The sequence below is a fragment of the Indicator indicator genome, chromosome 32, assembly GCF_027791375.1.
Source record: "Indicator indicator isolate 239-I01 chromosome 32, UM_Iind_1.1, whole genome shotgun sequence".
NCBI lineage: Eukaryota > Metazoa > Chordata > Aves > Piciformes > Indicatoridae > Indicator > Indicator indicator.
In genome coordinates, this window is record NC_072041.1 from 8,050,933 (window position 1) to 8,067,861 (window position 16,929).

Below are 16,929 nucleotides of genomic sequence, written 5' to 3' on the forward strand. Positions count from 1 at the left end.
AGGAGATGGGGTGCTTGTGTCTGAAACCCAGCAGACACAGGGAAACAGAAGAACAGGCCCTAACTTTGTGACAAGATTCCTGCAAGAAGGAAGAATTCACAGAGAAGGCTTTTTTCTTAATGCCACACTCACCAAAAGGGTTGGGTTTGGTCTTGTGTTAGGCACTTGGTAAGTAACAACCCAAGGGTCTCATGGGAAGTGCTTTTCCCCCTGGACTGGGTACTGGTGAGGCCATACCTTGAGTCCTGGGTTAAGTTTTGGGGCCCTCACTCCAAGGACACTGAAGGGCTGGAACAGGTCCAGAGAAGGGCATCAAAGCTGGGGAAGGGTCTAGAGAACAGGGGTGGTGAGGAGCAGCTGAGGGAACTGGGGGTGTTTAGTGTGAAGAGAAGGAGGCTGAGGGGAGACTTTCTGGCTCCCACCAACTCCCTGAAAGGAGGCTGGAGCCACGTGGGGATTGGTCTTTTCTCCCAGGGAACAAGTGACAAGATGAGAGGAAACGTCCCCAAGCCACACCAGGGGAGGTTTAGGTCAGATATAACAAGAAATTTCTTCACTGAAAGGCTTCTTAAACATTGGACCAGGCTGCCCAGGAAGGTGGTTGAATCCACATCCTTGGAGGTGTTTAGAAGATGAAGAGACTTGGTGCTGAAGAACATGGTTTAGCACCAGCTTCCCTTCAAGATCTTTGAGAATTACAGTTACACCCTGGCACATATAAATTGTTTCTCTTCTATAACACCACCGCCCTCCCCTCTCCCTGAGCCTGTGATTTTCCACTCATAGCTGTGCAGCATTACCAACTGACCATAAAGATCTGAAGAGGGATATCTAATCATCTGCTAAGGAGCTTTCCCACTTAAAACCTTGATGCCATCATTACTGCTTTTGGCACTTGTGACATTGCAGACGAACTATACTGGATGACAAACCTCAGTGCGTAGCTGATATGGTTAATTCAACAAGCAAAGACGTAGGGATGATATTATTTTATTCCCCCTCCCCCCAGTAAGGTTTATTTGCCATCAATTCACATCCCTCTGACCTCAGCTCAAGCACACCACCTTCTACCTAAAGTTGGTTTTAAGGTTAATATATCTGCTCAGGTTTTAAGGGGAAGGTTCTTCTCCTAAAGGTGTTGCTGTGTTGTATTCACACCTCTGGCAGAGCCAGAAATATCCTCTTTGGCGGGGGGGGGACACCAAATTGCTGTTTTTGCAGGTCTTTAAGATGTGAAGGGCTGCTCTGTCTACACTTAATGGAAACACATATGACTGCACTGCAGCAGTGGGGGGATTTTTCCTTTGATCCTCCTCATGAGTGGTATTTTTCCGGAAGCCTTCAGCACAGCCTTGCTCTGTTGCCATGCACCCCTCCCAGTGAATATTCATTAGAAATTATTCAACTACCCATTATTCCAAAGGTCCTTCTGACAGGAACCCTCTCCCCCCACCTTTTGGTGCCTGTAATGTATGTGTCTCCATCTGAGCTGTCTAGACTCCCTCCATCATCACTGCAGACAAGCAGGCACTTCCGAACTGCAATCCCTCTCATCTCTTTCAGCTGTGATTCATATCCGAGCTGTTATTTTCTTTGAAAAAGGGGAATCTGGACCTTTCACGCTGAGGGAGGCATCCAGCCCTAATTACTGTGTTTCCACAAGTTTCCCTGTGTTGTTTGGCTTTTTTTTTTTTCCTTTTTTGGGGTGGTGGTGGTGTATTTGATTTCCCCTCATTATTCTGGCGTACAGCAGGAAGAGAGCAGGAGGCAGATTTCTTCCTGCCTTCGGGATCCCTCAGACTAAGCCTGGCTTCTGAGGAGTAACACGGGCAGCTTCAACTTTCCTGACCTCAGCTAATTCTTTCCTTCCCTCAGCCTACTCAAGATGATTAAGCAAAATACTTGGAAGGAAATCAAAGCCTTAAAAACGCAATTAGAAGTGACCATTTTGTTAATACGAGCACTCACAACCCCAAAAGTCAAACCCAAGCCACTGACGGCACCAGACCTTCCCCAGGCTGCACGACGCTCGTGGGAAGAAAATCCGTTTTTAGCAGCTCTCACAGGTTTTAACAAGCAGCCCAAAGCAGCAAAACTTAGGAGGACATCTCCCCCAACCACTGCCACAAGCAATGCCTTCCACAGGGCTCAGGTTTTCCCCACACTGTTCCTGAATAAGGAGCTGAGGATGACCTGAAATTGCCAAACCTCACACCAGGTATTGGCTCCTGCAGTCCTGCAGCGGTCCAGAGGTGCCTTAAAGCAGGGCAGGTCTTCCTCACCCACCAGAGGTCTTATAAGGCAAGTCCACACCAGGGTCTGGATTTAGCTGCCAGAAATCCTCATATTTGCTAACAAAGACTCTGACCTAATTGCAAGAAGCTTTTACAGGCATTAAAAAAAAAAAAAAGGCAATAATCTCTTGAACAGAATGCAAAACAATTAAGTCATTTAAGATGATAAAAATACTAAGACGACATTTTCCAGGACCCCTTCTCCACTCCATCTATTTCCACCCCACCATGATACAGCTTTAAAACTCCCTTACTGATACTGATTTGTAAAGAGAGAATTTTTGTTCCTCTGCCTGAAGAGACGAAAAAAAAAAACCAAAATAATCAAAAGCACTTTGAAAAAGCAGCAGCAAAGGTTCTGGGCCCTGCCACAAAACAAAGACTGTAAGTAAAAACCTCCTTGTACAAATTCAGGAAGAGACCTCACTGCTGTCATTTAGAGCCAGCAATTCCCACCATTACTGGGAGTTAATTGCAACAAAACGTCCACTTCTGGGGGGCAACTCATGCAAACAAAACCATGTACCAAATACGAAAGGGGCCACTAAGACCATGTAAGAGACAGAGGCGGGTTCTTCCAGGACGTTAAACACCCATTTTATTCTTGCTACTGTGTCCTAACTGCCTCACCTCAGGGCAGTGCTGCTTAGGTGTGGGGGCTGGCTCCAAAGCCTCCCCTTTTAGGGGTTATTTTGGGGGCTCATTCCTCCAAGGGATCAACAACTGCTGATTTCTGGGACGGGCAGAGCGCTGGGTGCTGAAGGGAGGTTTCAAAAATAAACAGCGACCTAAAAGTGGAAGGTCGGGAGCGCGGTTACCTCCCTCAGAGCTGGGCTTTCACGCCGGCGCCTTCCTGCGCTGTGTGAGAAAAACCCATTTACCCGAACGCGGCCCCGGCGCTGGGGGCTGGGGAGTTATTTTATAAACTAAGGGGTTTTCTGTGGAAAGCGGAGGTATTTTTACCCGCCGGGGCGGCCCCGCCCTGGGGGCGGTGCGGCGGCGGGCCCGGCCGGCTCCCGCCGGTTCAGACCGGTTCTCAGGCACAAACAACCCGCCCTCACCGCTGCCGGAGAGGGGCTGCGCTCGGTGGTGCCCCTCACAGCGGTGATGAGCCTGCTCGCCTTTCCCGTACGCACCCCGAGCGAGAGTGCTCAGCAGCGAGGAACCGGCTCGGCCTTTTCCCTCACACCGAGGGAGGGGAGGATCTGCACCCCCCAATACAGGCACCAAGGCGAGGAAACGAACCAGCCGCCTTTCCCTTACACACACACACAGGGCCAAGGGGGCTCTCGGCTCACAAAGGCGAGGAACCCCTCCGTCCTTCCCTCTCACACACCGGGCTGAGGCGGCTCCGCCACAGCCGCCATGACAGCCGCCGGCCCGGGCTCCCGCCGCCGCCAGCAGAGGCGACCTAAAGCGGCAGATTTTCAGGGCGAGATAAAAATCTCTTATGCAAGGCACATTTTTAATAGCTTACTCCACAGAGTATACAGATGAGGTAATGCGAGCTGGCGGCCTCCCCCAGCCGCTCCGTCAGCAGCTCGGCGGCGGCGGGGCCCGGGCGGAGAGCGCGGCCTCGCCTCCCGCCAGGCTGAGCGGACTGGCGGGTGCCCGGCCCCGGGGGACGCAGACACCATTTGCTCGCCAGCTGCCAGGAGATTGAGATCCCGGGCCATACACTGCCTTTTCCTCTTCTTTTTTTTTAACCCTACAGAAGGATCCATTTATGTACAAACGCAAGTGTGCGTGTGTGTATGTACAGGTAGTCTTTTCCGATTTGGAGAAGGGAGGGTATAAAGGTTTGCTTTCTGTATTTTGGTCTCTTCGGCACTTAAAAAAAAAAAAAAAGAAAAATCGCTTCTCTCTTCAAAGCTCTCTGAAAAATTTCTGCCTGTGTTCAATTTCAAGAAACTCGATACACTCCCAAGGGTGAAAAAAAAAAAAAAAAAACCGTCGAAGAGGATGGTCTGGGTTATATTTAGATGAGAAGCAGCAGCACAGGCTGACAGGAGCAGAAACACAAGAAAGAACAAAGTGAAAACCCTCGACAGTTGGTAACAAAAACCTGAGAATATCTGAGTTGGATTTTTTTTTTTTTAATTTTCCTGTCCCTAATTCACATTTCCCTACACAGATAGAACATCAAAGCAACGCACAGTTTTATGGGAACAAAAGGTAAAGAGGAGGTGGTTCACCTGACTCTTACAGGGTTTACTGTTGCCTTTGTGCTAATTGATTTCTAGTTTATGCCGGGTTTAATTTTATTGTTTTTCCTTAAATCTTAGCCTAATTCTTATTGCCATACAAACAGGAGCATGCTAACCCTGTCATCCTACCAGAAGAGATTAAAAATCTCCAGGGTGTAAAATTGATGTGGAATCATTTAACACCAGCAAGGGCCATCTCCCCGGTTGTTAAATAAAAGACAGAACAGCTACATTTAACCTCATTGTTGCTGATTTTTCAGCTGTCCCCAGCATAGGCACCTCTCAGCCCACTCAAAACCCCTACATCCCATTCTAAGTGATTAATGGCTTGCTGGCAGACAAACCGAGCGGGAAAGAAGAGAGGAAGACAATGGTAGGGAGAGGTCTGTATTATGTAATGAAACGAAATTCACTTGTTTCTACTTTCACTTCGGTTGTTTAAACAAGGCTAAGAAAGTCCCCTGCAGAACAAAACACACTGCAGCCTCGGCCCGCGGTTGCAGGGAGCCTGTTTTTTTCCCATGATTAAAATTCTCTTGGCAGTGTTTTTCATCAGTTTATTTCAATATTAAGACACAGAAAAGAACACAGAGGTGTTCCTTTCCAACTGCAACTTACTGCTCCAGAATTTCATCACAGAGCCATCTGAAATTAAAACCAATCTCTAATTACTTTATGAAAGCCTTGCTTGCTTGTCACTAGGCCTTTCAGTACAACTGTCACAACTCTCAAAAAGTCCCTTTTCAGACAACTTCTTTCCATCACTTTAATTCCACACTACAGCAATGATGAGGCACCCTTAAATCCTGGTGAAAATGAAGTCGCTTCATGTCTCAGGATGAAGATTTTAATTTCTGAGCAAGAGCTCTTTTACATTACAAGTCAGAGGAAATTCTTCTTCTAGTAAATCCTCCACCATCAGACAACTGAGAAAGCACTCTCAAAAATAAAGAAGGCAGCAAAAGGAACTCTGAGGTCATTCCTCTGTAAATTTATACACACACACACACACATCTGCGGTGTTCACACTTTCATATTCTGGACATCAAACACTTCAGCAAGATTCTGTAAATAACTTTAAATCCCATCTCAACAGGGTACTTTTGCCACGTGCCCAGTTTTAAGAGGAAAACGTCCCCACTGCTGCCATGTGGTTCAGGACGTGGCTGCAGCAAGGCTTTAAAAATAATCACTAACACATGGAACAGCAAGAACCACATCAGGCCTTTTGACATCGCAAAACTGAACTAAAAAGCACAGAGAACACCTCCACAAGCAGCCTAGAAAACATCCTTTCCTACCAAAAAAAAAAAAAGGATTGTTGCCCTTCTTTTTTTTTTTTCTCCTTAATTTTCCAGGAGGTAGGGCAGGGCATAAACAAAATCTGGTTTGCTTCCTATGGGATCACACAGCTTCTAGGAGCATTCAGCTTCTTCCATGACACAGTACAGAAAATATGTTTCCTAATGTATCATTTGTGGTACACGTTTGAGTCAACAGAACAGAGAAAACAAAGCTGCTGCTGCTGCTGGAAAATTCAAGTATCTTTGTGAGTTTTTTTACACTTTCAAGGTGATAAAAAAAAACCCTTTTCCATAAGATGGGTGGGAAATGAGCAACCTCACATTAAGAAATGCAAAGTCCTCAAATCCACCAAGTCCTCCTCATCTCTGCAGGTGACACCATCTGAGGAAGCAGCTCCCACCAAAGCACTCCCAGCCAGCAGCTCCCCTCACTGCAGCCCAGGAGCAGCTCCTGCAAGGCCGAACACAGCAAGGAACAGGCTGCTCCACAGAACAGGGCTTGTTTTCACCATGTGCTTTTTGGTCTTATCTTCTCAATTACTGCTGTGTAGCTCCCACTACAAATGCCCTGCCTGTGCAGGCCTTCAAAGACACCTTTAAAGCAAATCTTAGCCAAGATCCAATGCAACCAATTCCAAACAAAAGACTTTTTTCATGTTCTTGAAACGATCTGCAGAGCATCTTTCCTCACATTACTGCCCAAGAACATCACCTCCATTTAACAAAAGTCACGTTTACTTCACACGGCTCTGGAAAACACCAGGAACAAAGCCCAAACTTCTCCTTCACCACCTTTCTGGTCACTTTTCACCTGAAGGACAAGACCATGCACAAAGCTTTCACAGCTGCGAGCTCCCCAAGGCTCCAGCATTTGTCCCCAACCACTCACAAGAGCATCTCTAAGTGAACACAACTTGTTTGGCCTTTTCCACCCTGCCAGTTGAAACAAGCAGAACAAGCCTGGAGTGACAGAGCTCTCCAAAACATACAATTGCTGAAGAATTCAGTGTCACAAAAACCTTCATAATTTCACAGCATCACAAAATTGGCCATTTCCACTTAGAATTTCCAGTTTGCTAAAACCCCCTGAGAAATGCCATGGAAACTGCAAGGAATCCTTCTTCTTCAGTCAGTAACAACCTGTCCTTAGCTGTTCCAATCCCATTACAGAAATGAATAATATAGAGGAGAATTTGCTAAACCAAGCCAGGAATGACCCAGAATTTATTACCCAGAGTGTGGGGACGCAAATAAATTTCTGCCTGCTCTGGGTATGTGGCAAAACTTCAACAGAAATTCCACTTGTGCTTTGGAAGGCTTCAAGGCCAGGTGGGGTTTTGCTTTACCAAGTAAGAGAGACGGTTAGATGTTTGTGAAGATCTAATTCATCACCTAGAAACACATAAAACTCCCTCCTTATCCTTCAAAATGGAATACGCTCTCCGCCAGAGTCCATCCCTTGCTCTCTTGAATTCCAGTTTACTGCATTAATAAGCAAGCCATTGCAATGTTTCTTTCCCTCTGCTCTCAGAGCATCATCTGGTTTTCCATTACTACAACTGGAAATTGCCAAGAAAATGCAGACGCTGCTTATCTTCTGATTCCATCCCAGAGCTCTGCTCCTCTGGGATCATGCTTAGCTCTCTCAGATGCACAGCAGTGTTTCATCCTGTCTCCACAGCCCCACAATGACATTTTCTACAGATTACGACTTTCTTGGCCTCCTTCCTGGCCATTCTGCAACAAGCAAAGGAGCACCACAAGAAGACTTTATTCTGGTTTGGGGATTTTTCTTTTTTTAAACCTTAAATGTAAAGAAGCCTCTTTTTCAATTCCTCTTCTCTAGGGTTTCTTGGTTTGGTTTTGTTGGAGGGGTTTTTTTTTGGAGACCTTTGGAAGTCTCACCACTTTTTTTTAAAAGCTGTAATAAGTGTGAAAATCTCTGACAAAGGGTTGTCATTATCTAAGTGTGAAGATCTCATTGAGAGAGAGGTGTTAGGAATAAATAAACAACCCTTTAAAAGCAACCTGAAAGTCAGCTCTGATATTCTAGAGGTGCCTCTCTATCTCTCCACCAGTCAAGACTGGACCTGGATTTCTAAATCCAGGAGGAGAAAACAATAATTAGAAGAAGCAAATAAATCTTTCCACAGTTCTTTAGACATGGAGGGGTGGGGAAATCAGAAGAGGAGAAACTGATTTCCTCATCTTGCTTCTGCACACGTACCCAGTGCTATCCCATCTGACCTTTCCAGAAGGTCCAACGTTCACTCAGGGAAGATTTTACGAGAACAATCACCTCGATTAGAGATTCCCCAGTGGTAGAATTCCACTCACAGTCAGAACTGATTACTATTTATTACACCTCGTTACTCAAGGAACACTTTCAAGCCTGGAAAAGAACTGGGAACATTTCCAGCTCTGCAGACCCTGCTGAAGACCAGAGCTCTTCACCTCTGTTTCTTGGTTCCCACTCTTGGGGTGAATTTACTCATAAAAAGCTAAATGCAATCCTTTCACCATGAATTTTCAGGCAATTAGAAGAAACCCAGTGACCAGCTCGAACCTTCTGGATTTTTTTCCCATCTGTAGTTTCTAAAGCCACACAAATATTCCTGTGGCCATTCAGGAAGCAAGACCGTGGGCGTCTCCCCAGGAAATGCTCACTTGAATTGATGGTTTTGTAAAAATGCCTCCAAGTTTACAATTTCTACTGCGAGGCAACAGGGGGGGAAAATTGGAAAGGCAACATGGCAACCCTTTAAATGTTAGTGGCGATGGGGAATGAGAGGAAATGGAACAGGACCACTCGTCATTCCCAAAGTATTTGTGTGTCCTGTAAATAGCAGTTGACCTTAGAATCTGCTCATTCCCTCACTCGAGCAAATAAAGAGCTGCCCCATGCCCATGCACATGGGTGGCAGCTGGGGTGCAACAAGGCCTCGTGGCTGTGCGTCCTGCGTCCTGACAGACCACTGCCCAGATCCACCATGGGGAATTAGTAATGACAGCACCAACGTTCACCTCGGATCCATCTTGTACCAACTCAGACCTTCCACGTTTCACAGCACTCTGCTACACCAACGACTTGGTTACAAAGCACCCTGCACTTCCACAGCCCAGGCTCACAACTCCTCACCGTGCCTCAGAAAACAACTCCCAAAGCCCACTCTGCGTGGTTGGCTCCGGGTCAGGCGAGGATTCAGAGAGGCCTTACCTGTCACTGCTGGTACTGCTGCTGCTGCTGATGGAGTCACTGCTGGAAGATCTGCTCCGGGACCCGCTGCCACTGGGGGAGCGGGTGGGCCTGGACGCCTGGCTGGCCAACCGCTGCGGGGACTGGGTCCTGGACTGGGACGAATGCGGCGACCGACTCCTGCTGTGCTGGTAATTCCTCTCCGGCCTTCTGCCTCGTACCTCCCGTGTAATCTCGTCCCTGTAGATATCCCTGTGTACCACGCTGGGCAATGTAAACTGCTCCCGGGCCCTAGGTTCGTAACGGGGGTCATGAGCATCAAAACGGTTTGGACTTCGACTCCGAGAAGTGTAATAGAGCCCATGTTGTAAAGTCCGCTCTCGAGGGTCTCTATAGTAATCCTGATCGTAATGTCTCGTCCGATCAAATCCTCCCGTCCCCCGCTCATGGTGTCCATAGGCACTATGTTCATAAGCACGCTCCCTGTTATCTGAAGCCCTGCATTTGGGAAGGGGGGAAAAACACGGCATCAGAACGGGGCAAGCACAACTGGAAGCCAAAAAAAACCCCCAAAACAAAACAAACAAAAACCCCAAAAACACAACCAAACAAACTCATGCAAACATTCACGTCAGCACCCAACTCCTCTTTGCCACTGCTTCTCCACTAAACAGCAACGACCTAATCAAGCCAACACTGACAAACTTAAAAACAGGTTACTCGACTCCAAAGTTATATTGGTATACAATAAAGCTGAGCAGTCATTGTTTTGATTCTCATCACAATATCAGGCTTTCATGACCAGCATCTTGCCTGCACAGGAAAAAAAAAAAAAATATATATATATATAACTGCTTTCCAGTGCAGAATCCTCTGCTGAGTTGTGTTTGGGGGTTTTGCTTTTTTAATTTCAATTCAGTAAACAAGAAAAAAACTTCATGTTTGTGGACATCATAATTAACTTGTTTTTTTGGGCTTGGTTTTGGTTTGTTTTTTTTTTTCCTCCTCCATTTTTGCTAAAGAGCTTCACAATTTATTGTGGGGTTTTTTTTTTTGGAATTTGGTAATTAGTGAAGCTCTTCTAATTATCCTGCTGCAAAAATGGCATCGCAAATGGGGCTGAAGCCATGAAAGCCTCCGTGCAAAGCATGACCCAGAGGTAAGAAGCTGCTTTCAAAAGGGGTAGCATAACCCACAGAGATAGACCCAGAAATTTAGGGGGTTTCTTGTTGCTGTTGTAAAATATTTCACCCTCTTAAGAGGGAATTTTGCTTTCAGCAGACTGCTACACTCAGTTCTCACTGCTAAAGGAACATCTCGCTTACTAAGGTCAGAATATTTCATCTGCAAGAATGCAGGCCTCCAAAAGACACTAAGACCCTACACAAGGAGTACGAACGGAATTTCTCAGCTGCCATGCGTACTGCAATCACTGAATTTCACTCTCTACAGAATTTCAGTCTTCCTTTTCAAGTAGCTAAGGTCTATTTTCTTCCAGTCCTTCAAGCATTTTGGATGTCAGTTAAGAAAGGCTCTGTGTCCCATCTCTCAAATAAAGAGACAGTAAAACTGGCAGATAAAGTTAAAAGAACATCACAAACAGTTTAATACTTTAATTCAGACCAGTACCAGGAGGGTACATGTCTGGGTTCTCTCTGCAAAATGGTAGCTCGAGAAGGATCGGATCCTATTGAATGGTTAAAAAATCCTGGCAAAATTCTAAATATGTCAGGGTAGCCAAAGTTAATTTCAAAATTTAATTATCTGGCTTATGAAGGACATTTCAACCTTTTTTCTTTCAGCCTTCTCTCTCGGATTCTTCCTTCAGAATCAATTATTAGTCACTTCAATCCCCTGAATCCTAATAACCCAGTTCTGCCTGGCACTTCCTCCTCCTCTCCTGCATCTCAGGGCTGGTTTCTATTTCAAATGGCAGAAGTATCTTAGGTCTCTTTATAAACCCAAAATGAGATTTCTGAATCTTTTTTCGATTAGCATCTCAGGAATTTCCTTCCATTCCCACTGCAATGAATCACTCGATCCTCAACCCTCAAAATAGATGCATCCTCTGCTCTTAAATTATAGCTCATTTTCAAGCTTTCTACAGAGCTAGCTCCTGTTTCACCTGCTTTTTTTCCTCTCAAATTACATATAAGAAACTACCTCAGCAGTGCAACAGAATGTCATTAACTTCTCTATCTGCTCAGAATTCATTGTTGCCTTTCTCTTTTCATTATTTCTCGCTTGCAACAATGGTGTTTTGAAAGCTATTTCAGAATCTGGCACAGAAACATCTCTCTCTTTTTATTTTTTCTTCCCCCTTTTGAAGGACCAAGATCAACAATTTCATAAACGATTGCATTTAGCATCCTACAAAGTGTTAATCAGTGAGAGCTGATTTAATGAGGGAAGAGAACAAGCAGTATTTTCTAGAGGGTTACTGCTATATAGCTGACATAAAAGAACAAAGTCCTCATCCGTGAGAAGGACACAGAAGACAGACAGAGGAACTAGCAGAGCTGAAAATCTAAGGGCTACAGTGCTTTTTTTTTGGATTTATCTATTAGTACTAAGGACTACTGGAGTTAGTGGAAAGAGAAGGGTTGACTCGGGTTAGGAGAGGGGCTAATATACACAGGGCAGGACATACCAACCTTTTCCAAGTGTGGAAACACGACCTATATTCCCAATTAAATCTAGGGAGAGAATTGTGAACATAACTTCCCCAATTTTGGCCCCTCTTACAGGGGTAATCCACCTTCTTAATGGGCAAGGGTGTCAAATGATATTTTTAGATGAACCAACAAGAAAAAAAAAATCAAAAAAAATTTAAAAAATCTTAGTGACAAGATAAAAAAAGGGTTTTTTTTAAAAAAAAAATTAAAAAATTTTAAAAATAAAATTAAAAAAAAAAATCCACTGGAAGGAAGCAGTCCCAAGACTGAAACCGTAACTCTGAAGCCCCCAGACTTCTTTCTTGCGACAGTAGGCACTTAAATAGATCCATTATTTTTAATCTCCAGCCCTATGTCTGAATCAAGCAGCTGGTAGAAGGTGACCCAGGGCAGGAGGGCTCTGATCACTGCTGGCCAGCAGGCATCCTCTAGCCGCCTTTGTAACCATCCAGCCCCCGGCACTTTTCGCTGGCGTTATCCACGAACTGGTGTTGTTAAGCACCACCACGTCCTTAGTCAAAGCTAATGTTTTAATGTGGAGCAGCAAAGAGCTTTTTTTTTAAGAGGCTAGATAGTAATCCACTCCCCATGGCTACTGGCGTCTTGACTGTATACCATCCAATAAATTCAAGGCAGTAGTTCTTATCCCAGCATTAAAAAAAAACACAAACAAAAAAACAACAAAACAAAACAAAAGGCTATAATTTCCAAAATTTAGTAAGTGTCCATCAGCTCTTTTTGCCAATACCATCAGAAAGAATAAATCCCAATCACTTGGAAATGATGTAGATCCAAAATGGAACCATCACATGCTGCCTTCGGTCTTCTCCATCCAAGCGTTATCTCCACGGCTAAGTGGTGTCTGTAGAATCCAAGGGGCTGCATCATTAAAAGTCTACTAGAAATTTTGTGCTGACAATCCAATTAACATACCAACTGCGTACAGGGAGCAGTGAGAGCTAAGGCAGCAAGCTTTCACAGCATTCTAGGTTCTAGTATTCCGAAGATACTCCACAGAGAGCTTCACCACATGTTGTAGAGTAAGATAGCTCCATCTGGCAGCAGGGATACATCCGAGCAAGGCCTTAATATTATCCAAGAAATGGAACTGTTACTTCTAGAACAGAGTAACTCCAATCTCGATGCTGGCCAAAGGAAATCTTCCATCTTAAAACCACCTTATTTCAAGTGTAGATATCCAACCAGCTGCAGAACACATCCTCTATGGATCCACAAGGTACCAGCCACTGGGATAGAAATCACTTCCGTTTCCAACCCAAAATAGGAAACATAGATAATTCCCAAAATTTTAAATCCATCTGGGGGCCCTAGATACGAGTTTGTGTTTCTCACCATATCAAATACAAAATACCTGCCTAGAGAAACCTTGGAACTTACCCATCAAGTCTCCGCTCATAACGTCCTTCCCGTGCATGAAGCGATGGTGGGGGGCCGTAAGTGGGCCCCCCACCACCTCCTCTGAACCCAGAAACCTCTCTACTACGAGATGCTATGGAAACTGTATCATCCAATCCCCGAGCAGCACTGGGAATGGTTCCTGGCTCATTATAATCCGTCCGTAGGTCTCTATCTCCCATTTTGTTGACAGAGTTGTGTGCTTTCTGCGCACTTTTGATGTCCACGAAATCCACAAACGCTGCCACTCCGCCTTCCGACCCCCGCTTGGGGAGGATTTTGACGCTTTCCACACGTCCATATCTGGAAGGAAAGCAAAGCAGAGCAGGGATGTTAGTCCTGATGGAAAAAGACCTCCTTTTCGTTTCATCATTTCGTTTCATTTCATTTCATTTCATTTCATTTCATTTCATTTCATTTCATTTTTCATTTCATTTCATTATTTTTCATTTCATTATTTCAGTTTTTATTTTCATTATTTTATTTCATTATTTCCATTTTTTCGTTTCATTATTTTATGTCATTATTTTATTTCATTTCATTATTTCAGTTATTTTTTTTCTTTCATTTATTCCCTGTAAAATCAACATCTCGCCCTCCCCACTCTGGAGGAAAATCAGTCTCTGAGGTTGTGATTTCAAATAAAGAGGAAAAATAAAGGCATTTCAACTTTCCATCCTTCCAGGTAAAACTCCTCTCTTTCGGTTTGCCTGCCACGAGATTGCTCTTTTCATACTAACAGAGCAACGGCAGCCAAAGGAAGAGAAAGGTATTCACAATTAGAGCAGCCCCTCTCATTTTTAATCTGATGAGCAAGACATAATTAAACCAAAACTATGTCACAACAAGTAAAAATAAAGACATCCCCACATTTTTTTTTTCAGGAAAAAAAAAAACCGACCTTGACACAGCACTTCCACTACTGTGATCTATATTTAATCCATTCAGCACTCAAACAAGAGTCAGATCGTGCTGCGGATCGTTCTGATCCTTGCTCCTCATCCCATTTATTTACACCAGCCTTGCAGGATGCTCCTGAGCTGTGGCTGAGCATGGGGTGCTTCTGGGATTCCATTTCCCATCCCCTGCTGTGAGATTCAGGGGTTCAATTTCACGCCCCCGTCCATGGGGATTCTGCAGCTCAGCTTCACACCCCCGCCCCACAACAGGCAGACAGAGGACAGCAGAGGGGAATGTGACACCGCCCGACTTAATGTATGTTAAATAATTGCAACGGAGTCGCTCAGGGAGGAGTAAATGTCTGCATTAAAAAAAAAAAATAAACACAAACAACCATGTTTGCGCACACAAGAAAACAGGGTGGGAAAATGGTTCTAAATAACCTGCATGAGCTGGCAGCAGAAAGGATAAAATGAGAAGTGTGAACACCAGCGACGGTTTAACACCACCAAGAGCTGCGTTTTGGGTGCTGGTTTCTCCCAGCCAGGAAGATTTGGAGCACTAATCCGTGGCAAAAAAAAAAGCCACCTGGTTTTGAATGCACTGACAAATACGACACACAAATGAAAAAAAAACCTGCTCAAGAAGTATTTGTAAACTCCTGAAGGAGGATTACAAAGTGACTCTGTTGACACAGGCAGCACAGCGCGGAGCAGATGCAGAGACCTTCAACACGAGAAGCTGTTTCCAGCTGTACACACAGAAGAACGCCACCAGGACTGCCTGGCTGCAGAGCAAACACTGTTAGAACCCACACCTGACTCTGCTTTTCATACTGAGCATTTCATCACTGTTGGATGACTAATCCTTAAACACCACTTGAAAACCTGCCTCCCTGCCTGCTCACTCCGCCCTGACCTACTACACTTTGTCCATGAGCTGCTTTGGATTAAGATCTCACTTCGCTCTGCTTCGTACCCCACCCAACACACTGCACTGTCCTTTAAGAAATATGTTGCAAAGCATCTTTCACATAAAAAAGCACCACAAAGTGGTGTTAATTCTCCAGGGTTTCCTAACTTGGGATACCAAACTGGTTTTTTTTTTTTAATTTTGTCTGTTGTTCTAATTAAAAGTTGCCAAGGAGAAAATGATGGCGAAATGCACAGCAGGAAAGATGCTGCTTGGAGTTTGTGCTCTCCTGAAGCTGGCTATGGTTACCTGGCCTTGAAGGCAAGATGTAGAGAGAGCAGAAAAATCAAGGGTATGGTTAATAAAATTGGTGTGAGGAAAAAAATGGCCTAATTGGATGTGGTACATGTAAAGAGAGCAGAAACAGGAAAGGAAGAAGGGGGAAGAAAAACAGGAAAGAGCCTATTTGAAAAAAAAAAAGGGTTGTGTCACGGATGAACATTACAAAGACTGGTAAATAATTAGATATCCTCATTAGCATCCCCCTCTAGCACAGTCTCAGTTTCCTATAGACAACAAAGGGAAGCTGTGACAGGCCAGAGCACTCCAACTCTCCATCCACTGAGCTTTGCTTCTCAATCACAGAGTTACAGCAGAGGCTGCTTAGAGCATAGCCTGGCCTTTTGCTCACTATTTACACATTGCTGTTTACACATTGTTTCTGCCAACACCAGCCTGTACTTTGTCTACAATTTTCAGGGGGGGAGGGAAGTAAGTGTATCTTAGCTCTACTCCAAAACCCTAACATCCCAGCTGACCTCCTGACTGAAGCCACCACAGCCTGTGTTGTATGAAGATGGGCTGTGAGGAGCTCCCCTCTCACCACCCTTACAAGTCTTCTACTGCCTAACTCTGAACTCCTTACACGTAGGTAGGTGTTAGTGGAACATACTCACAGACCTCAATTATTTTTTCTTCCGCTACAGAAGATCCAGAATATGTTAAGATGTTCAAATATTGGAGCTAACACTGCCCAGGAAGCACAGAAGGTACAGAATATTGACACTGTGCACTCCTTGTGTACCAACAAGATCACCCAGGAGATGCACAGAGCTCCTGCAGCCAGAGCTGAATTGTCATACTGGGCACAGTGGACTTGAGTTGTCATGAATTCAAACTTTATAGAATCATAGAATCACAGAATTGTCAGAGTTAGAAGGGACCCCAAGGATCATCCAGTTCCAACCCCCCTGCCATGGGCAGGGACACCTCACACCACAGCAGGTTGCTCACAGCCACATCCAGCCTGGCTGCAAAAACCTCCAGGGATGAGGCTTCCACCACCTCCCTGGGCAACCTGTGCCAGTGTCTCACCACCCTCATGGGGAACAACTTCTTCCTAACACCCAATCTTAATCTCCCCACTTCTACTTTTGCTCCATCTCCCCCAGTCCTATTACTCCCTGATACCCTAAAAAGTCCTTCCCCAGCTTTCTTGTAGCCTCCTTCAGATCCTGGAAGGCCACAAGAAGGCTGTTTGGATCCTTCTCTTCTCCAGACTGGATAACCCCAACTCTCTCAGTCTGTCTCCAGAGCAGAGGAGCTCCAGCCCTCTGCTCATCCTCATGGCCCTTCTCTGGACACATTCCAGCACCTGTTCCTTTTTTTTCCCCTAAATTAGAAATGGATGGGGGAGGATCCCACTGCATCCCACCACAGCCACAGTCCTAAATCACCCCACTTGCAGACAGCATTATCCAGATCCATGAACCTCTGCCTTGCTTCAGTGTCCTGCTCTGTCCTCTCGAGGAGCCCTGAGGATCATCTGTGACAATCCTCTTTGCTGCAAGTGCAGGAGGCAGACAGGGGGGAGGAGAAAGGAAACAGAAAGAGGGGGATGAAAGGGAACAGAAAGAGGGGGATGAAAGGAAACTGATGAGAAGGCTCCAAGTATTGAGGGCCAGCTGCTGTGAGAGGAAGGGTTGCATATGCTCTGCCCCAGTGCGGTGCTGTGGTTACACAGAG

At 45.2% G+C, this 16,929-nt stretch overlaps 1 protein-coding gene across 1 annotated transcript in view; it reads right to left on the reverse strand.

Moving 5' to 3' along the window:
* Positions 1 to 16,929, reverse strand: part of SPEN (spen family transcriptional repressor) — an 82,678-nt gene that overhangs the window by 42,484 nt on the left and 23,265 nt on the right. Inside the window, exons 2-3 of the mRNA XM_054394872.1 lie at positions 13,075 to 13,395; positions 9,023 to 9,499 (exon numbers count right to left, since the gene is read on the reverse strand). Coding sequence (XP_054250847.1) covers positions 9,023 to 9,499; positions 13,075 to 13,395 — 798 coding nt within the window. The remainder of the gene's footprint in view (positions 1 to 9,022; positions 9,500 to 13,074; positions 13,396 to 16,929) is intronic.